This window comes from Parasteatoda tepidariorum, chromosome 3 (genome assembly GCF_982258835.1).
Source record: "Parasteatoda tepidariorum strain Cologne lab strain chromosome 3, Ptep-v5.0, whole genome shotgun sequence".
Lineage (NCBI taxonomy): Eukaryota > Metazoa > Arthropoda > Arachnida > Araneae > Theridiidae > Parasteatoda > Parasteatoda tepidariorum.
In genome coordinates this window covers 115469197-115493278 of record NC_141757.1, presented here as the reverse complement: position 1 = coordinate 115493278, position 24082 = coordinate 115469197, and the positions used below count along the sequence as shown (strand labels likewise).

The window sequence follows — 24082 nt, the reverse complement described above, 5'->3', positions numbered from 1 at the left end:
TTGGAATCTAGACCCTTGAATTAGTGGGGGTAGACAAAATTTTAAAAAAATTGGGTGGTAAATTGGGCAGCAATAAATGTTTATATATTTGGCGATAGTCCAGAAAACCGCCAAAAAAAGTCGCCTGCGCAAATAAATATTTTAAGATAACCCATTGACTAATTCAAAAGAGGAGTGCTTAATTTTACTAGGTTGCTACGGAACCAAACTCTGATAGTAAAAAAATTGAAATAATGTTCAGTGATTGCTCGGAGGGGCTTAATTTATTGTTAATAGAAAACATCTCGACGTTTCCCGGCCATAAACAATTTTTTTAGGGGATTTCTGTCCAAAAAGCAAAAAAAATATTATTTTAATTTCCTTTGAAAAGTAAATTTGAATCGATTTATAAATTATTTATGATAGTTTTTAGAATTTAAATACATGAACTTTTTATCTGATATTGTTTAGATTACACTGTTTTTACTATATTTATTCGAGGATTTTATACTAAAATAAAATGAGCATAACTTATTATAGCTATATACAAAATTTTAGGGATAATCATTTTTACAGTTTTAATCGAGTCTTCTAGGCAAGAAAATTTGAAGAAAAAAAAAGTGTTTGAAAAATAAAATGTAGATTGTATAATAATTCTAATGCACATTCACAAGGCTTTCTATAATTTACGATATTTCTTTTTTCTATAACTCAAGGAATTGCTGAATGTTTAGTGGCATTTTAAAAAGATTGAAATATGTTATGTTTAAGAATAAGATATTGAAATAATATGTTGCAAATTGTAGGATTCATTGCTTAAAAAATCGCTTCATTCTACTAGATATTTAGGTTACATCGTTTCCTTTGGATAAAGATGATTAGCAAATAGCATCCTCATGTTTCGATACATTCTGAAACTTATACGTTCGCAAATTCACCATAAAATGTCGCACAGCATATTCTTCAGTTACGATAAGCTACATTTACCACGAAATACTGCTACTATGGTTATTTTTGCTTTCTTATATATATCTGATGATCTCTTTTTAAACAGAGCTCGTAAGATCCTTAAGATACTGAAATGGAGGCACAAAAACTTAAGAGATAAAATATTTAATTTCATTAACTCAAAATATCGGGTGTCAAAATGTTAATTTTTAAGTTAAATATAACTTTTACAATATTGATGTTCTTACATTTTTAAAGACCATATGAATCCTGATAAAATATTAAAATGCATATGTTTACTTTAACTAGTGTAAAATCCTTATCAAAATAATGATCAAGACCCAAATGTAAAACAGTATAATTGACGATAAAAACTCAACTGGCTTCAAAACATATGAAGAGGGAAGTAAAAGTCGACATGTTTCGAGTTTTCAAATATAATCGCCCATTCTCAAGACTTGTCAGGCTTGGATAACTTGTGACTTTTATTATTGGACGCTCAAAACATGTCTATTTTTATTATCGTCTATTATTTTTTTAAATCAATGAAGTTTTTATATTTTCGATTCAGTTTCTTGGGATTATCCATTTAGTTACACAACATATTAAATTATTTCACTCGATATTAAAATAAGTTTTACATATGTTATAGGCACAGGTTCTTAGATTGAAAAAATAATAATTCACTACTTTGTAAAAAAATTAATGCTGTAAAAAAAATTTTTTTTTTGTTGTTGCTGCAAGCTTTAACATTTTAGTTTAAGGTCATAAAAAAATTCCGTTTACAATTGAAATTTCAAAAGTCGAATGTGAAAATGGAATGTCCCCTAGTACCAGGAATCGAAATTAAAAAGTAACAAGGACAACTTTTTTAAACAAGTTAGCGTTTCCGTCCTACTCGAAGTTGTTTGAAAAGGTATTTTTTATATATCGACTCCAAAGTTTATTCTACATATATTTCAGGGTATACTTTCGGAGTATTTCGATCGAGTTTATTTTTACACCCTTATTTGCTTAAAATTATTAAATAATTTACTTAAAATAAATTATTCAAGCTACATGATTTAATGCATTTATAGTATAATAATAAACGGAGCTTCCGACGCATATCCTTAACCTTAAAACCGCTATCATTAAATAAATGGAATAAGCTTAGATAAATAATAAAAGTTAATTTTTCCCTCGTGTAATTTTCAAGGAATAATATGTTTCGATCAAACAGATTTCATTCTGGAAATAGCGAAATTATTGAGTAGGTCCCTTGGAGCAATATCATTCTTATCCTCTTTTGACGAAATATAGGAAAAATTAGTTTTCACAGTTTCTATAAAAAGTATGTTAGCCTACTTGCCACGTTTTTTTAAAAAAATTTTTTTTATTAAAATAAGGTCGGAAATTGTGTATTGTGTGCACAGCTTCGGAATCCTTACAAATTTCAATTTTTAGTATTTCCTGATTAACAAAATAAGGCATTTTCCTGATAACAAATTATACTACAATAATATCTTGGAAATCATGCTAAAGTAAAAAATTAAACAAAATAGTTTAGTATATTATCAGAAAAAAAATCTACTTGGTATCATAAAGAGTAAAAGATATAATGAAATAATTAGTGAATCACACGTGGTCAGATAATTAAAAATTTAATTTCACAACTAAGATAGTAGGACGACATTTAAGATACTGAGATATTTTAAGACACTAAAAAAATTGGTTACGTATTCCACAGCTTTTTATGTTCGGTATCTTTATCCACTTTGTAGTGACTTATAAAACATCAACACTATTTTAGATAATCTAAGTTGAAGTCACAAGAAACAAAAAAAAGAAGACAATCAATAATTTATATTCTTTTTTCAAAAAAATAGTATGCTAAGTAAATAATCAGCTGTTTTGCATTAAATAATTTTAAACAGCTGAATGTTTTTAATTTCTTACAAGGTTTTATTCTTAGCTAGCAGACAATAATTCTTTAAAAAAAACTTGACTATAATTTGAAAAGGAAACCTAAATTAAAGTTCTAAAAAAATTATTAGTATATTAATGAAGAAATAATAAACGTAAAATGGAAAAGAATAAGAATTTTAAAATGTTAAAACTTTATTAAATAGTTGGTAAAATAGTTCTGCGATACACTTCCGGAAATTTCTTTTAAGATTAGGATGATATAGGGTAAACCAACAAATGAAGGAGCATTTCATAGATATTTCCTAAAAATAAGATTTTAAACGTTTTAATTTAGATTGATTGGTAAGAGTAGCTTACTACCTAACAATAGGAAGTCCTTTAACAATGCATTTAGTTATCTGGTCTTTGAGTCTTCTCTGGAAAAAGTTTTGAATTTGTTAGTATCTGTTCAACGCCTTGTTTCTTTGACAAAATTATAAGGTCAGTGTTTGTTGTTATCCGTTTAAACTACAATTAATTGCATATAATAATACTTTTTCTTTTCATTGTGAAAAAAAGAATTCAAAATATGGTCATTGAAGTTACGTTTTATTTATTTTAAGCATCATAACATAAGCAAGTACTGAGATTAGGGGGTGTTTATTAACTGGATTACAGAACGATGAAAAACCAATGTATAAACAAGTGTTCCTTTACTGGGATTTTTTCAAGTTAATGAAAATAAAAGAAAAATTTTAATTTTCTTGTACCTTTTGTCATATTATAAATCAAAATTATGTTAAAAATAAAAAAAAAACAACTTCTAACCAGTGAACGAACAGGCATGTTCCTTCACTTAGAATAGATTTCCCAGTGAATGAATAGTATGTGTGAAATATGATTTTACTTGGATAATTAGTAGTTCAGCGACATAGAGGACTCCTAAAATTCAGTTAAATGTTGTATGAATAGTTCCTATAACTATTTCATTTAAATATGCAAATTTAATTGCTAAATTTATTTAAAGAATTATAATAATAATTAATTTATTATTTATCTTTATAAATGTAGTGATTAGTTATTACATCATATCTTAGACTCCTTAATAAACTATGTTTATTAACTAAATATAATAATAAAAATTTGAATGGAATCTTTGCAGGGTTTTGTGCCAATAATTAGCTAAATTATTATCCTATTGCCGTCTTTAATGTCCTAACGGGAACAGGTAGGAAAAATCCATTTAAAGACAATTATCTAGGTGAAAAATGGGTGAAGTTTTTTTAAGGTGACATCCACCGATATACTGAGCGACCATGGAAGTCCGGGTTACATTTTTTGGCAAAACTCAATATTTAAAGGGTGCGCCAAAAATAGATCACGCAACTATACTTATTACTTTTCCACTATTTTTGGTGTATAAAACGGAGGTAGTGTAATTCCTTGTTACTCCTCTTATTTATTTAATTATTTTTACACCATTCATATTTCGTCATCATTCCAAATATTGGTAATATCAAATAAAATTTAAAATAATGTATGACACTGTTTTTTATTCTTTCATATTAGGAATGCTTTAAAACATTTACTCTGCTCTAGAAAAAGATTTATATTATAAATATTAATAGTCTAACTAACAATAATTTTGTATAAATTGTTTTGGGTCTTTCAATCTTCTTTCTGCGTATCCCCAACAGTAAATAAATATTACAGCCTCGATATCATTTTGAATTTTCTTTCACTCACGTAACTATGTAATATAGCGTGTATATAGTCATTACATCTCCGAATATTTCAGACCATATTTTACTTAAGAATTAAAGTGCGCAAGGGTTTTACTAAACCGGGGACAATTAACTTGATCCTAAAGGTATATTCAAAGGTTTATTTTATATTTCTGATGTTATAGAAAAATGTGAAAACTTATTTTTCATGATGCACGACGAATAAATCTTAATGTCTTTTTCTACATTCTCTTGGAGTTTCAAATAGATTTTAACTTGGAGTTTCAATAGATCTAAAAAAATACAACTGAAAATTAAATTATAAACTTTCAAAAATTTAATACATTTTAATATATACAAAATTTTTTATTTAAAAGAAAAAAGTAAGTAACTTTAAAATAACACAGTAGTCATTTAAGGATTAAAAGAAAATACAACATAATGTGAAACTAATATTTTTACAATGTCTAATCAAAATAATAATTCATAAAATCCAAGTTTAAATAAAATATAAAAGTGAAATAGCGTAATTTCTTAAATGTGTGCTCCGTATATTTTATAAAACAATGTGTAATAACAATACTATAGATTAGTTTTTTACTTGTTATCAGTTATAAACCGTTATACTAGATTTTTTTTTTGTTAAAGCTATTTTTATCATCTTAATTATTGCTGCAATTCTAAGACAAGAATTCTGTTTTAAAATTTTTTGAACAGAACTAACGTATAGTACCATTAAATTACAATTGACAAAAATCAAAGAGCAAGCATTTTATCAGAGACCTCTACAATTTTTAACAATCACAGGTGGCACTTTAGTAAATGAATAAAAGGTAGCATATACTTTCAAATGTAAACATAAATAAGTTTACGAGCAAAACAAAAAACAAGTAAAATTAAAAAAATCTATATATCTAACTGGTTCTAGAGATCCTGGCTAACAAATTTAAATACTTACTCTAGTTTTTGATTTGGATTCTTCAAAAATACTTGTAACAACGAGTTAGAGGATGATGTTTTGACATGAGAGTTGTTAATATTATTTCTCCATACTAATTATAATTTCTATAACTCAATAGATGGCGCTCTGCGCAGCAATGTAAAATCAGTTAGTTTCTAATCAGTTTCCTCCATGCCACTGTAACATCATCATCATCCTTCTTGTTATTAAATATATTTTATGTTAAAAGGCGTTTGTAATGATTGAAAACCCCGAGATCTGAGAGATCATATCACCGTATTTAAGATTGAACCTGGTAGGTACATCACAATCTTAAATACGGTGATATGATCTCTCAGATCTCGATGTTTTCAATCATTAAAAACGCCTTTTAACATAAAATATATTTAATAACAAGAAGGATGATGATGATGTTACAGTGGCATGGAGGAAACTGATTAGAAACTAACTGATTTTACATTGCTGCGCAGAGCGCCATCTATTGAGTTATAGAAATTATAATTAGTATGGAGAAATAATATTAACAAGAGTTATCTTAATTTTATTATCTGCTGGGTCTTAAAAAATAGTAGTGAAAAATATATTTTAATATATCATTTCAAAATTAAGTCCAATTAATTTCCTTTAACTTTAAATTAATAATTTTTTAAACTTTTCTGCTTCAGGTATTGATACTTTAATTTTGTAGATGAAAATAGATGAAAAAAAGCAAACAAAACTGTTAAGCGAGTCGCGCTTTTTATAACACATTGCTTCGTTTCATTAGGAAAAAGCCGAACATTTATGTACTAAAACGAGTACACTATTGCGGTAGTCAACCTTAAAACCGAAAATTTTCTTTCAATTTAATTTTTATTACAAAAATTTTAACGCATTACATAATTCGCGACACAGAAGAAGTAAGAACCACTGAACCTACATAGTTTTCAAATAAAACAAAATTCTTTGTACAAATTAAAGAATTTTTCATGAGTTGGGTTAAAAAGGGTTTGATTTTAGTACTTCACAAAGCAAAAGAATAAGTAAAGCACTTCATACAAATTAAAATATATCATAAAAACTAGATGAGAAACATTCAAGTAATTTTCTCAAACGAAATCATGCTTTATTAATACCCAAGTACAGATCTCGGCAGTTTTCAGTTTATCTCTTTTTATTAGATATAATATTATCATTTTGATAATAATGTATTTTAAACAAACTCTACGTATTCCATGCATACTTTTCCAAATAAAAATGTTTAGCGGGTAGTAAAAGGGTATCCTCTTTTCCTTATTATTTTATTCTCAGACTATTTACAATGACGCGGAAGTAACACTCCCTCCCCCTCCTAGTTGAGGGGAGAGTAAAACTGGTTCTTGACCACCGACCCCCCAACCCCGACCCCTAAGAATTTTTTCCAAACAAATGAAGGCTTTTGGAAACCAGCCTCAATTAGAACCATGAGCTTGTAGGGAATAAAAATAATTATTTTAATGATTATCCATAGTAATTTTTTTTAATGCTTTCATAATTTATAATATTATTTTTATAAAATTAGTTTATTTTATTATTAATATTTTATTATTTTCAGTTTATTTTACATAATTTTTTTTAAAATTATTATTTTTATTTTCGCCTCAATGCTTTAGCATGAAAAGCATACTTATTAAAATTAATTTTTAATATTTTCTTCTTCAAATTTTGTAAAAAAATTTAAAAATTAAAATCTAACTTAATTTACTTTTTAATCCAAATATATGACATACATAAAGAAATTCCATGATTAATGCAATTACTCTCACCTAATAAACATTAAAACTAGTAGACATTTACAATAAAACAAGCCAATCTGCTCTTGATATTTAATTACAATCCATTTAATTACAAAAATGTATAAGATGTAGAAAAGTGATGAAAGAGTAGAAAACTAACGAAGATATTTTTCTCAACTACATGTTTATTATGCCATAGTGTTTTAACTAATAAAATCCAATAAATGCGTTAAAGAGTATTTGAAATCAAAATCTCGGATAATATCTAAGTGAAGTTCTTAAATCAAGTCATTGTCCCTTTTCATCTGTAGTTATATTATTTAATGAAGATGACAGATTGGGTCACTGAAGTATTCCTAATTCGATAACATCCTAACGAAATTAAATACTTAATATCCCCTCAAAAAATAGTGTACTATACCCTCAATATATATTGAGGGGATAGTATACTATTATTTGAGGGGATATTAAGTATTTAATTTCGTTAGGATGTTAAAAATAACAGGCAATTGCGAGGATTGGAGAACGAAGCTAGTATGAAACAAAGCCTTCTAGTAATTCATATTATCACAATGTATCCTTTTAGATTGTTCTGGAAAATATGAGATGTAATCGCAATCTGGAAAATAAAGTTCCAATAATTCAGATATGAAAGCGCTCGGGCATGTAGGCCCCTTAAATATTGTATAATATAATGCTCGATATGTGATAATATCCTATATATAGACTATCAGCAGCGTTTGTTTCCGATGACAACAGCCAACAATGAATTTAAAATTTAGTGCAAAAGAAATTAAACTATAAAAACTGGGGTATTAGCGAAAAAAGTGAATTAGAACAATATCACGAGTAATTGAGTAGTTCCGGAGCGCGAGTAGTTGGAGAGCGACTGCAAGCAGAAGGATGTACTCCCAATTTTCTAAAAATACATTGTAGAATCTGTGAAGAAGCTAATTATTTTCAATGATTGTTTAATTTATTCTGCTTCGAAGAGTGAAAAACATGAATTATATTATGTTTAACTTTTCACTCTTAAAAATAAATCACTTAAAGTTATTTTATCGAATTAAGTTTTTAAAGTTTTTGAATAATATAAATAAAACAGGGGATCTGGGTAAATACCTTAACTATGATAATCCTGAATGATAATAAAAATATACTATATATATATATATATATATATATATATATATATATATATATATATATATATATATATATATATATATATATATATATATATATATATATATATATATATATATATATATATATATATATATGTAACATAAAAAGCCCTTTATTAATCTTTTTATGTTAGTTTCTTTGCTATAAAACAACTCCTACTTTATTCCTAATTAATTATTCTATTTGAAATACTTTCTCACACTTTTAAAAGCCACATCCTGTTCTTAAATCTATTTTTGGCTCAACTATGCATTTAATTAAGAGCAGGACATATTTCCCTTGCTTTGTGTGGGAACGCGCGATTTCTTTCATAAACCAATAGTAATCCTTATCACTTCCCTTTTCCTCTCAAATATAACAAAATAGAGGGAAATTCCTTTGCTACTTTCCCTAAGATAAAAACTTAAGCACACAGTTTTTGAGGGCGATTTGGAGCTCCGCCTTTGCTAGAAAATGTCTTAAATATACTATGTGAAGTTAATAAAATATTTTTTGCCTTCCAACTGCTATCTGCGTGGCCTAACATCACTCACCATGACTGCTACCCTTTCAAGCCTAGCAGGATAAATTTTGCAGTTGGTTTGGCACTTTTTTTTTTCCACTGGCTCCATTAAAAAAAAAAATGCTTTTTTCAAATAAGTAAAAAATATATAAATATAAAAGGAAAGAAAATAATCGAATGAAGTTTTAGGAGATGCCGGCGTTGCTCGTGAAACAGATATCCTGACTAAAAGAATGAGAATTTCGGGACTTTCCTTCATAACGGGTCCAGACGTTGCCTCTACACCGTTGTACCGGAATCGCCGTTAAAGAATTGATGCCTTCGCTGTTTTGGTTTCGTTTTCGCCTACCGTGTGTTACCATCAACAATTAGCTTCTTGCGGATTTACAGCAAGTGCTTGCTGTGTTGCCCTACTTGCTTGCTGCTTGTCGGTCTCATTGAGGATTGATAAAGGTTCATCATATGATCGAATTGATTTCGTTTTCTGGCGATTTTCTCGAGTGTTCTGTGTTTCCTTGAACGGAAGATGACCAAAAATGTGATCTCAAGTGGTAGCTATGATTCCGCTCGCGTGTGCGCGTGATTCATCAAATATTAGAAGTGATTAATTACAGATGTAATTGGTATTTACTCTCAAAAGTTTAAGTTTTTAAACGTGAATACTTTTGAATCATTTACGCTCATATATTGAAATAGGAACATATAATTTTATGTTTATTGTTCCAAATATTTATTCCGGTAATATTATATTTATCTATTAATATTTATATTTTGATAATAGTTCCATTTATTGATGCTATTATTCAATGGTTTATAATATTATTTGTTTAAATTAAATAATGATATTAAAATTTAGTGCTATCACATATTTTTTTTTTCCACTTATGATTCAGTATGATTATAGTTTTAATTATTATTTAAGGAATCACTTTTTATATTGCATTATATATCACAGTGTATATTATATTAATTGTAGAAGAGAAATTTAAATTTTTATTTTATTATGGTGTTTAAAAAAGCAAAATATGTGCTATTCATAAATTTAAATTTTTTTCCTTCTAAATGTTATATTTAATTATTGAAATTCGATTATTTGAATGCCATTTAAATTTTTTTCTCTTCATAATGCAACTGCAATAATTTTTGAAATTCAATTTTAATATATGAATACAATTACGGCGTGGCAAAAATTAAATCAAGAAATGTCAAAACCAATACAAATAGTTTGGAAAAATGAATAAAATACTTGTTGTTAGAATTTAAATTGAAATACAATCAGACATTAATGCTTTAGTCCAACGTTGGTAATTAGTTCATAGCTCTGTTCTAGCTCAGTAAATTCCATAAACAAATCGTTTCTTTATTTCTGAATTTTAATTCCAGCATACAGATAGGAAAATAATCAAACACAAATTGAAAAATTTAGTAACCAAATACACTTCAAAAACACGTTTAAAATAGAAATGAAAATATTTGAATTCCCTAACAATTGTGACAAATTAAATTACCAATTCAGATCTCAGTAAAAAAATTACTTTAATAAATGTCCGAATTAAAATTTTTGAAAAAAAAAATTATGTCCAAAAAAAAAAAAAAAAAAAAAGGAAAGAAAGAGATAAATAATTAAAAAAGAAATTAAAGGTAATTTGCAACATAACCAAACTTGCACTTCAGATTAAAAATAAGGAAAATAGCTAGATCAGTCAAAAATTAAAAACTGATTTACCTTAATACCATATTAAATTTGAAAGTTTGTTTTGGATTTCAATTAGTGATTGTTGTTAAACAGGTTGTAATGCAAAATCTGAGAAGACTGATCACCTTTTCTGATTATAAAAACAATTTGTCTTTACATATTTCCTGAAATCCGGGTTAATAATTGCAATAAAAATACCAATAAAGAAAAAGTATAAATAAATATAGAAAGTAGATAGAAGAATAAGAGAGAAAAAGAAATGAAAAAATGTTGCAGAAGGCAAATTTTGGACATAAAGAAAAAAAAAAGAAATTTTTCGGATATTTAACTATTAAAGTGATAAATATGAAAGGTAAATAATAGATAAAGTGAAATAAAGGCAATCTTGGTCTTCAGAATAACAACCACTGTGTAAATTTTTTTTAAATTTTTTTTTCAAGCAAGGTAAACAATACTCAAATCTAATTTCAGATTAAATTTTTCCTATAAAACTGCTTTTTGTATTTTGTGTTTTACTTACAACATTTTTAAAAGATGTTTAGAAATTTTTTATCATGATTGAAGAGTTAACTTAAATTGTGTCATTATGAAGAATACTTCTTATAGTGAAAAAACTGTAACGTGATCTTTAAACAAAATACTTTTGAAATTGAAAAAACTGCTGAGTCAAAAAAAAAAAAAACCTGTTGAAAATTTTAAATTTGCTGATGATGCTACTACAGATTTTCAATTGTGCTAAAATTTACCATGAGTACAAATGTGTATTTTTGATAATTCATATATTACTTTTATATAATGTTAACATTACAAATTTGATTTTTTTTTTCATTTTAATTGTACTTCTACCATAGGGAAGATTTTGCAAATAGATAATTATAAAATAAATAAAAGAAGAATAGTAAAAAGAAAAATGTTAACAAAGTAAGTTTAAAGAAAAATAAAACAAAAGATAGACTGAAAATAAAGACTTAAATAGCAAAACTGAAAAAATCTTGAATTATCAAGTCTTTTTGAGACTGATTGTGATAATGTGGGGCCGCATTGTCAAAATCATGTTGACGGAATTATGCAAATTCAAGATAATAAAAAAAAAAAAATTTCCAACTTCAAGAAATTTTTCAGTTATTTTTGCTAAAAACAAATAGTATATAGAGACAATAAAAATTGAACCTCAAAGGTTAAAATAACCATCAAGTTTACCAGTGTAAAACTTTTTATTTTCTCATTGAAATAAAAATACTGAAGTCTTAAACTTCAGATTAATGACCATTGTGTCAAAATTTTTTTTTACATTTTATATTGAAAATTTTTTTGATAAAAAGTGTCAATTTGTATTTTTATATCTCATATCACTTGCATTTTCATATTTTTGTATCTTTCTTGTTATTGAATATGAATATTTACATCTTTTAGGAAATTTTTATAGATTTTCTTGTCTTAAGTGAAAAGTTTATTTTAATTGTGTTAGTATGAGGAATAACTTTATTTACTGTGATTATAAAGAAGGACTGAAAAAAGTTAATCACAAAAAACTTTTGAAAATGGAGATCTAACACTTCATTTCGATAGTAGCGCTACTTCAAAAAATTTTTTCTTCCTCTAACACTGTATGAAATTTTTTTTTACATAGTGTGCAAATGTGTTTTTTTTTTTTCATTATAATTCATGTTACTTTATATCTTGTTGATATTACAAATATTAGTATTAAAATTTTTAATTGTGTCATCATAGGGAAAGTTTTGCAAAGGGATAATTTAAAAAAATTTTAGATATTAGTCAAAATTTTTCGGCGAGGGGGGATGTAACATAAAAAGCCCTTTATTAATCTTTTTATGTTAGTTTCTTTGCTATAAAACAACTCCTACTTTATTCCTAATTAATTATTCTATTTGAAATACTTTCTCACACTTTTAAAAGCCACATCCTGTTCTTAAATCTATTTTTGGCTCAACTATGCATTTAATTAAGAGCAGGACATATTTCCCTTGCTTTGTGTGGGAACGCGCGATTTCTTTCATAAACCAATAGTAATCCTTATCACTTCCCTTTTCCTCTCAAATATAACAAAATAGAGGGAAATTCCTTTGCTACTTTCCCTAAGATAAAAACTTAAGCACACAGTTTTTGAGGGCGATTTGGAGCTCCGCCTTTGCTAGAAAATGTCTTAAATATACTATGTGAAGTTAATAAAATATTTTTTGCCTTCCAACTGCTATCTGCGTGGCCTAACATCACTCACCATGACTGCTACCCTTTCATATATATATATATATATATTTATATATATTGTGTGCACAAGGGATGCCGTGAGCACTTTATTCTTTAGACATAACTCAGAAACGCATTTTTCTTAAAAACAAATACATAAGTAATTGAATCAGAAAAATTCCCAGAATGATAAAAGGGGCTGTGATAGCCTGGTTGGTAGGGCACTGAGCTCATGTCCAAAAGGTCGTGTGTTCGACCCCAACCAACCGAACACTCCCTGTGTTTACATGGTGACTGATGCACGTTAAATCTGTCGATTCGTAAAGTTCTTCAGGAGTTTCCTTGTCTTTTGGATTGGTTCAAATTACAAGGCTATGGAATTGAATATTAGTAGTGTACTGATAAAAGTTCATTTACAGTTTCTTTTTTTAAATTTATCTTTGTGCCAATAGGTGGCAGCATGAGTCTTAAAACTTATAATAATGACAGTAAAAATAAACCTTTTTTCTGAACTTTTAATATTTTTTTATAAATGTAATAATTAAGTTTTATTGTTAAATATTTTAATTTTAACTAAGAATAGATTAATATAAACCTTTAATTTTATATACTTCACTTTTGGTTGGAAATTTAATTTGTAATATTGTATGGTGGCAACACACTGGGTTGGATGATAAAAATTGATGTTTTCAAGGAGTTCTGTTGATGTTCACGAGCTGAGGATGTGGTGAAAAGGCTCCTGGAAAAATTGTTGAGTATCCACATGAAGTGATAAAATATTTTTTAGAATAGTGTAATACGTGCCTTATGGTAAGGCATATTGGTTGTTATGTGGGTGAATAACGTAACCATAATGCATGCCACATGAGTAAGTGCTGGTGAGAGGAAGCTCACGTCCAGTGGTCACACGTGTAGTGGTATAATATATATATGGGGCAAGATGGTAGCCCATGGTAATCACTGATGTGTAGTTTGCTTGTTTGATGCTTGTCCCCTCGGACAACTATGTGGTATAATATTATATGGGGCAAGATGTTAGCCCGTGGTAATCACTGATGTGCAGTTTGATGCTTGTCCCCTCGGACAACTATTTTTTCATTTGTATTCCTAATGAATGTGTCATTTTTTGTAATTTTTAGAAATGTTTTTTTTAATCACGTCCCTTAAGGACTTAATCCTTTTCTGAAGTAATCTAATAAACCCAGTTATTTAATCTAATACCTTAGATAGCATTTAGTGATGAGGGTGTTAATTTTTACTTTGCAGATGAACAGGTAAGGTATCCCATGCTGGAGAATCGGTGGATCATTAATAATTAACTTAGATAATGGAAGAAATACACAACGCGATGTCTTTTATTTAGGGGAATATACTATACTAAACGGCACAGTAGTCGTAAATTTAAAATTGGGTAAATTGTTCAACAATGGTTATAAAATATAATTATAAAAGATCAGTGGTAACTCAGGATAAAAAGCTCGCCTCCCAAATGAGGAGAACCAATTTCGAATCTCAGTGATGGCTGGTCGATATGAATTTTGCACCCTGCGACTCCCTAACCGCAGTACTGTTTTAAAATATATCCAGTGGTGGACGGACTCTGGGTAAGAGTCCCCTTTCAGTTGAGCTAACCGTAAGAAGTTTTAGTGGTTTTTCTCTATATGTACTGCAAGCGTGTGTTAGTATCATCAAGACACTTTTCACGGGGGCTGGTTTCTCCCAATGCTTGATCCAAGAGTTCTTTTGTCTTCTGGGTTAGGTTCAAAATTGCAAGGCTATTAAATTGAACAATGATAGTTGCAGACTGAGAACTAAGTCGGCTTCTCAACACCGGTTATAAAATTAAGTAAAATAATTATAAAGAGAGCTGCGGAGGCCCAGGGGATAAGGCATACGCCTTCTAATTTGGAGACCCAGGTTCGAACCCAGAGGTGACAGGTTGATAAGAATTCTGGTCCCAGCTCGCACCGACCGCAGTACTGATATAAAATATTCTCAGTGGTCGACGGCTCAGGGTTAGAATTCCATTTTCAGTTGAGCGAATTGTGGGAGATTTTTGTGGTTTTCTTCGCCATGTAATGTGAATGCCGGTTACTAGTTCAATGAAGCTACGAGGGTTAGTTTGTTCCAATGCTGGATTCAGGAGTATATAATCCAGGTGATCCATTGAATTCTGTTGTATTGTTGTAGATTAATCAGTTTCGAAATGGTAAGAGACTTTAAAAGTTATAACTAATTAAAATAAGTCTAACATTAATTTTATAAAAAATTTGCTGTATAATTTCTGATTAAAATACGTATTTAGAAACTAATTTAATCTATCATGATTAACTTAATATTAGTCGATTCTTCACTACTTGTAAAAATATTGAATGTCTGTTATATAAATTGAAAACAAATCGTTGCGCGTAGTAAATGGCATATAAATATTTTCTGCATGCTCATTTAAAATTTCTTCAAATTTAAAATCTTTATAGTAAGAAATGTACTCAGAATATTTAAAAATATGAATATGTAATCAAAATATTTGGCAATCCTTAGTAGTTTAAAGTTATTGTATGAATAAAGGATTTACCAGAAATTAAATGGTTATTAGAAAACTGAGCAGCGGTATTAGTGTATCGACATTTCAGTTGCTGATAGATATGATTCAATTTTTTATTCAAGATTCCGATAAAACAAATACATTGAAATGTTTATATATATGTATATATAAACATTTCGTCTATACATATATGTATATATATGTATAGACGACCTATACAGCCCATATATGTATATATGGGCTGTATAGGTCGTCAAAATAATCGAAACAATCCAATACCAACGTATTTTTTCATATTTCTCAAGGAATACTTAGAAAATTATTTTAGAACTTTTGAAGTGTTAAAGTCATGCGTTTTTTCATATATATTACTGAAGTTTAAAGCATTTAGAGATTTGAGGGACCGGTAAAAAATTAAGAACCAAAAATAATGTTTCTGAATACCTTATTCGAAAACAATAAGCGAAAAGCTTGTAAATCATGTCAATAACGTTGATTATCATATGAAATAACAATCGTATACATACTAATATAATTAAACTTGTGTTATAAAACAATTTGATTTTTTTAATATTTTATAAGTTATTTAGCATTCTTTTATTATGCATCAGAAAGTTTTATTTTAGTTTTATTATACACTAGCCGCTTAAGGCGGCCAGCTGTCCGCCACGCTAAAGGTTTTCACAAATAAAGTTTTTTAAAACATAGCAGGAAATTTGAAGATTAGTGGACAATTAAAGTGTTCCTGTCCTGCAACGTTGTCTTCATACCCAGTTCTGCTGCAGATGTGTTATAGCTCTTGAGGATGTTTGAAGATGTAACTTTGCTATGGTAACCTAAGGCCTATGGTAACCTAACCTATAATATAACTATCAGGTGGAGACTTTTTTTTTTTAAAAAAAAGGCCTCAGAAATTGTAAAAGCATACAAAAGTTGCTTTCGAAATCATCATTGGCCAATAGCTGAAAATTACAGCGCAGTTAATAAGATATTTAAGAAACAGCAATAAAATATTCCTATTTCTTCCTAATTTTCCCCTAATAAAATATTAATATTCCTATAACTTCCTATTCTTGTAAAACTTCTTTATAAACAATATTTTTAGTTTTTCCATTTGGTGCGAATAAGTATAAGTTCTTTTCTTCACCAACTCTTGAGCAGCCAACATAAAGCTGTCCATGTGAAAAGCAAGGCTTCTGCAAGTCAAGACCAACGACTTTTAAAGATTGTCCCTGAGATTTATTTATACTCATCGCAAAACTAAGCCGAACAGGAAACTGAAGTCGTTTAAACTGAAATGGATTGTCTGAAGATATGATGGGGATGCGAGGAATAAGCACACTATTTCCTGTTGACTGTCCTGTTATAATCATCGCTTCAATAACATTAGGCATCAATTTTTTCACAATCAATCTTGTTCCATTACACAATGCAGGTGGATCCAAATTTCTTAAAAGCATAATTGGTGCTCCAATTTTCAATTCTAATTTATGTGCAGGCACTCCAGGTGGTTCCAATGAGTTCAAAAATTCTGTCGGATAGTTGACAACTTGATCTATTTCCATGACAGCGTCCATCGACTTGTAAATTTCCAGAGCACCAAGTAATTTTTTTAAAAGTTTGTTATTTATCACGTTAACAATATCATTTGTTGGAGAAAGGATAGCTCTTTCACATAGCCATTGAGGGTTGCAGTAATTTTCATGAATATTAGGAAAAACCATTTCTTTGAGTTCGTCGGTTGTAGCAACACGATTTCCAATATTTTTCACATCTATAAGCCCTTCTTTATCGCCACTAATATCACCATTTCCAAGTCTTAGAAGATTGTTGGCAAATTCCTGAGCAAAGACTTCTCCTGTTAAATGAACTCGCATATTTGTTTTCAGCCGCAGTCTTTGAACATTTGTCCAAATGTAAGATGACTTTATACATGCATGTATTTCATCTGCCTTTGTCCCACGTTGTATTACGGGAAGTGTTTGTCGAAAATCACCAGATAAAACTAAAGTTACACCTCCCATACACTTGTTGTTTTTTAAAAGGTCTTGCATAGTGATATCCAGGGCTTCTAAAGCAGCTTTATGTGACATAGTGCACTCATCCCAAACTATTAGTTTACATCTTCTAAGAACATCAGCTTTGTGTGAGCTTCTGGAAATATTGCAGGTAGGATGCTCGACGGTTGATAAATTTAAAGGTAATTTAAACACTGAATGAGCTGTTCGTCCACCAGACAAAAGAGTTGCAGCAATACCAGAGGATGCAACAGCAAGTGCAATCTTATTTCTTTGTCTCACTTTTGCTAAAAACAGATTTATGAGATAAGTTTTTCCTGTTCCACCAGGTGCATCCACAAAAAATATTCCACCGACGTCATTAAACACAGCAAATAAGGTTTTCTCCAAAGCTTCCTTCTGATCTTGAACCAGATTTGGCTCATTCGAATCAATGTATGATGTCATTTCATCTGTATTGTAATTTGTTGCCCTCAAAATTTCTCTGTTTAAGTCAATGGTACCTGTTTGTTGTGGCAAAGGAAGTCCATAAGTTTTTAAACCAGAACCACCCAATTCTTTGACCTTGTTTTCAAGAAGAATTAATGCCTGATTGAAGATGGCATCATCATAATTTAAATCCATGTCAGTACTTCTAATCCTGGCCTGGTGCAAAACATCTTCAGCCATATTTTCTCTTTGTAAATTCCACAATTCCAGAGGGTTTGCAATAGAACATGTTTGCAACATAATTGCAAATAAATTACGCAGCATTTCAGGTGATCGGGCAACAGCAGCTTCTTCTAGCGTGCTTTTCCAGTGCGAGTCATCTTCAAGAAGTCCTCTTACCTGGCAAGCCTGCTTAAATGTTTCGCATTTTATTTCTCCAAAAGTCTTTAAGTCATTGAAAGATGTAGGTCCGTGCACCTCATGAAGCAGCAGTCGAAGATGAAAACATTCGGAATTGTTAGGATGAATAGTGTAGACGCGACCAAGTGCATCACTTGATTTAATTCCTGGGTCTTCAGATACTGTCTGACCAGATTTCCGCCGAACCCACTTTTTGCTGCTTGCAGACCATGTATAATACTTTGGCAACTGATTATACAACAAAGTGCGAGCAAAATCATCGTTTTGACATAAGCTAAAAAAAGAAGTAAGTGTTGTGGCTGGTGGAGCTTGAGCTCTTTCCCGTGCATTTTCTGATGTGAAGTAAACTCGCTGGCCATTCTCTAAGTGTACACTTAAATGAACAACTGTTGGATGCCTTTCATGTATAGGGAAACCCAAAATACGCCACACTGCCTCATTGCTACTGATGTATCGTCCTATTTCATAATGCTGTACTTCATCATGCACACTTTCGTCGTTGGCAATGTTAAATACAGCCATATCAGATCCTTTGTTTACGTATTTGCAAACATATTTTATAGATTTTATCGAATTACAAAATTCCACATTAATATGGGCATTAAAAGTTTTTGACAACAATGGACAAAAAGGAACTACCCATCTATTATCAATAACAATATCAGAACTCCGTACTTTTTTAACTGTCGTATAACCACCATCCTCTGGACTCTGTCGACGATACAGGGGATATCCATCTTCCCCTGTTTGTGTTTCTTTCAAAAAATTTCGAGGATACCTCTTCGTACATTTTCCATCTTTCATGCAAGGAGACTGTTGATTCAGGATCCCACAAGGGCCATGTATCATTTGCGTCTTAATAACATCATGCAAAACTGGATCAATTTTTTGATCTGGTATTTCTGCACTTATTACATTATCTATGCTATGAACATGGATTTTTTCATGCAGCCAAATTAAGATATGAGCATGTGGGAGACCACGTTTTTGCCACTCTATTGTGTACATAAAACATTGAACAGAGCCAAATACTTTTCCTTTGTTGATGAGAATCATAAGAGCTCTTAGTTTAAGATGAAAAACTCTTGCTAGCAAATCATGTCGATCGTGACTTCTCTGCCTAGGCATTAATTCATTGGTAACCTCCTGCCACTGAGGATTACAGGTGAATGTAATAAACAAATCAGGCTTCCCGTAATTTCTAACATATGTCATCGCATCTTGAGTTCGCTCATGCATGTAGCGTGGACCACCAGTAAATGTAGAAGGTAAAATTACCATTTTACCTATATCATGAACACTCCCGTCTCTGTTTAGGGCATCCTTGAGATGAACATACTCTTCAACACGTAGTTTCTTCTGGTTCAAGCGTACAAACCTCAGTCGCTCAGATTCAATTTTTGCGAACATGTCCACAATAAATTGATTAAAAAGTTCCTTGCATCTCAAAATAATATTGAAATTTGCAGCTCGAAACATAATTCGATAGGCATAAAAATCCATTGCTGAAATTTTCTTAGAAGTCGGGAAGCCAGTAGTTGGGTTTACTTGCCTTAGTTCAAAATGGTAGCCGTCTTAACCTTGCCAGAACATCAAAGGATACTGCAATGCATCATATGCTCGGTGTGTTTCTGCAATTTTTTTAATTTCATTACTTTTTAATTCCAATACTATATCTCTGCTGCTGTATACATCACCTGCAAGAATAACTGCCACCTCCGATGTATTTGGAGCATTAAATCGTCTTTCATGCTGACCGACAGGTGTTTTATCTGCCTGAATTATAACTTTTAATTCAGGAGTCATTTTCTCCATGGCCAACTTAAAACTTCTCACGTAATTATTGTGTTCATGCAACATTTCTTGCAAACTTGAAACTAATGCTTGTTTTACTTTCAAAACATTCCTGCAACGTTGTTCGGATTGCTTTTCCTGATCACCTACAAAGTATAATTGAAGAAAATTTGGCTTATCATTTATTTGTGGTTGTAGGCTTCCTATTCTGTGGTACACTTGTCCCTGAACTTTAAAAGTAGGCATAAAGCCTTGTTCCCGAATTTCACTCCCAGATCCAAATGATGTCATCTGAAAGCATGAATTGTATCTTCTGATGTTACTCTGAAAATGTACTGTTTCAATTGAAGAATCTGTTAACAATGCCAGTAGAGGTTCAGGAGGTGTTTGAAGTTCACATAGCTTAATTTTTCCATTGCTACAACACATACTTGGTGTTTCACCTTTCCATTTTAATGCCTGGCAAGAAATGCATTCTGTTGCCATTCCGCCAATTTCTATCAATGGATCTGATGCATAACATAAAGATGGGTTGTACATAAATGCAGAGTTTTCCTTGTCTTGCCACAAATGCAATCGAGCTTGGGATGTTGAAGCACGATTTTCTTCTAGCCTTCTTCGACGTTCCTGGGATGTTTCTCGGGTCCTTGCATTTCTGGTTGAGACACGATTATTTTCTAATCTTCTTCCGCGTTCTTCAGATGTTTCTCGGGTCCTTGCATTTCTGGTTGAGACACGATCATTTTCTAATCTTCTTCCGCGTTCTTCAGATGTTTCTCGGGTCCTTGCATTTCTGGTTGAGACACGATCATTTTCTAATCTTCCTCCGCGTTCTTCAGATGTTTCTTGAGCCCTAGCACTGCTTGTCGAAATTCGGTCATATTCCATCCTTCTTTGACGTTCCACAGACGTTTCTTGGGCCCTTCTTCTTCTTTGAGAATCTCTTAATGTCTTTTTCTTTGACAAAATACAAAGTTTTTTGGAAGGCGGTTCTGCCATATCAGTAATCGGGTGTTTAAGAAGTCAACGAATACTTTAGAACAGCAATTACTATGAAAGCAAATCATGAAACTTCAATATTAAAATCTAAGTGCCTACCTGCAAACTGAAACTTTCTGAAAATAACTAATTACATTTAATAAAAACTGTTAAAATAAAGAATAGAAAAACCAAAGAGATCCAAGGTAAGTGTGATCGTTCCTTCAAAAACAATTAAATTCCTATTTTATATATTATATAGCTACTACGCTTAAGAAAAAAAAACGAAAATGCTAAATACATGAAAAGAACACGAAAACGAATTAATTTTTTATGGTATCAACTTCTATTTCTATATAATTTTTTATGGTATCAATTTATATATCTATATCGCAACAAAAATTATCGTTTTCGCTTAAGAAAAAAAAAACAGAGCGTGGAAAGAAGAAGAAAAACTTATTATAACAATTATGAACAGCGACAAATATATCAAAGCGAATCGTTCTATTTACGTATCGAATATGTTGCCACATTTTTGACACAAAAGTTAAACTTTTCTCCACTTTGATAAATGTATGCTAATGCGAACCTTACAATTAAATTATTAATTCCTTTGTGTATTATTGGTTTAAGTTGTCGAAAATTAATATTTCAATTGTAAGGTTCGCATTAGCATACATTTATAAGAGTGGAGAAAAGTATATGCATTTTTTAATAGTTTTTTGAATATGGCTCTTTGAAAACGAATATTACGTCAAGTGCTCAGGTATTATAATTTTGATCTAGTTGCGCTTGTATAATTTTGATCTAGTTGCGCTTTCTACGTCATTTTGCTAACATCGTTTGGTTTGTTATTTAACATCGTTTGGTTTGTTATTTCTAAGTTAACTTTCAAAAAATTAGCTGGCAACAGCAACGAAAAAGCAGAGATTTTCTTACAAAATGACTGATAACTAAAAAACTAATCCAAATTTTTGAAAAAGAAAAAAAATACTTCTTCATTATGTCAAAACACAATTATGTGCCGAGTTTCGTGCCTTGGCGAGGCTTCTGGGGCGATATATTGTGATTACAGACAGACAGACACACACACAGCCGCGTTTATTATTATGTATAGATAAAAGCTAAGTAAGCGAGGCATCTTAGCTCATAGTAGTCCATCTCATTTTAGTAGGCTTTGCTTTGAAAAATCGTTTTCTCCTCTATATTAGTCCCTGCTAGTACAACTACACATTTGAATAGCCAGAAAAAAACCGGTTTTATGCATCTACCCCATAGTAACAGGAAGAGATGGATACAGTTTCTTGTTTTTCTTATATTCATTATTTAGCTTATTTCCTTTTTTTTTTTTTTTTCAGTTTTCGTTTCTTACTGTTTACGCTGTTTCGAAAATATAAAGTAAACGCGCGACGGAGGCGAGATGCGAATACATGGGGGGGAATAAAGATTTATTTGTAAAAATTTCTTATTTCCGAAATCTTATCAATAATGATTTATTATATTTTGCTATTTTCTTTAAAAAAAAACTGGCAACTGTCAGGAAAAAAATTAAGATCGTAAGGAATAAAATAAGATTTCACTATTTGTGATTACAAAATATTCATCAACATTTATTTTTTTCGGATAAATAAACTGTCCCGTATCTTTATTATAACTGTCCGAAAATATATTGATATTTATGGATTAAAAATAAGAAATGATTTCCAATGATAGATTCCAGAAATGATACCGGTTTCCAATATTTCCATTTTGTTTTTTATTTTCTCCCTTCTTTTTTTTAAATAATTGTCGTTGAACAGCCAACCCAATTTCCAGTTTATGACTCAACTCCGTAGCCTTGTATTTTTGAACACAATCCAGAAGACAAAGTAACTCTTCAATCAAGTACTGGGAGAAAATTTGCCTTCGTGGAGAACGTCTTGAAAGAACTAACACGTCTTTGCGTTAGGTGGACATGAAAACCACGAAAACCTACCACGAATAGTCCTGATGGATCTATGATCCGTCTGACACTGAGGATATTTTTTGTTAGCATTGCGCTCGGTGTGAGCCGTGGGCGGATTTCGTATGACCAACTATCACTTGGATTCGAAATTGAATCACCTCATTTGGAGGAGAGCACTCTATCCCCTAAACAACCACGGCTCTTCCATTTTGATATGTATGTTACCGGCAAAGTTTGAAAATCAACATTCTGTGGAATGTCAAGGCGTTGTTGTACCTAAACTAGCCAGTGCCTGAAAGGACTTTTATTTTTCACATTTTCTAAGCATTCAATGTAATGAAAAACCTCAAAGTATAAAATATGTCTATGATTCGTTTCGAATGTAATGAAATGTAATTCAAACGTCTTTGAAGCTCACCATATCAGAGCAAGTAGATTAATTTTAATTTCTTCATTTGTATATGAAAATTTTGTTTCCCTTTATATGGCATGGATTCTACAAGGCATAAATTTTGTTTTATCCAACTTTCATTTTCTCTACGCATCTTGAATACAATTATTTAATGGCATTACTTAATTAAATGTTATTTTTTATTATTTTTCTCTCTCTCATTATTTTTTGCGTATAACATTTTAATTGTTGAGGAATGCGCGTGATTTACATAATAGCCTTATCAGGATCTTTTTTCTTACTTTGCCTAAATATCATTTGTCATTCTATAGTATGCCTAGCTATTACATATAGTGTCTAGGGAAAATATGTAATAATTCTCATATTTCATGCTTGGAAAAAAAAAACAACAACCTGACATTCCATGCAATGTCATGGAATGCCGGTGTCTTATACTTTACCCCGGTAACAAATGTATTATTTATTGAATGTATTATTTATTATTTATAAGAAAATGTATTATTTATTGAAGGGGTAAATCATGTGTTATTTTCTGAATATAAATTCATGTATCTAGTTTCAAAGCTTAAATTTAAAATTATTAAATAATGTAATTTCCCATTTCATCGAAATTGGATTATTCCATTAAATAATGACACAATTTCTCATAAGAAAATGTATATTTTTTCTAAATGTTTTTTTTGCGAGTTTGCCG

The 24082-nt window shown here is 30.2% G+C and overlaps 1 protein-coding gene across 1 annotated transcript; it reads right to left on the bottom strand.

Moving 5' to 3' along the window:
• Window positions 1-16459: 16459 nt before the first annotated feature.
• LOC147814207 (uncharacterized) lies at window positions 16460-19669 on the bottom strand. Its single transcript, XM_087160267.1, has one exon. It carries the CDS (start codon window positions 19667-19669, stop codon window positions 16460-16462), a length of 3210 nt encoding a protein of 1069 aa, XP_087016393.1.
• Between the last annotated feature and the right edge of the window lie 4413 nt (window positions 19670-24082).

Bases quoted from the DNA above. Each gene is read 5' to 3' on its own strand.
- LOC147814207 (XM_087160267.1), bottom strand. From the start codon at position 19,669: ATGTTCGCAAAAATTGAATCTGAGCGACTGAGGTTTGTACGCTTGAAC.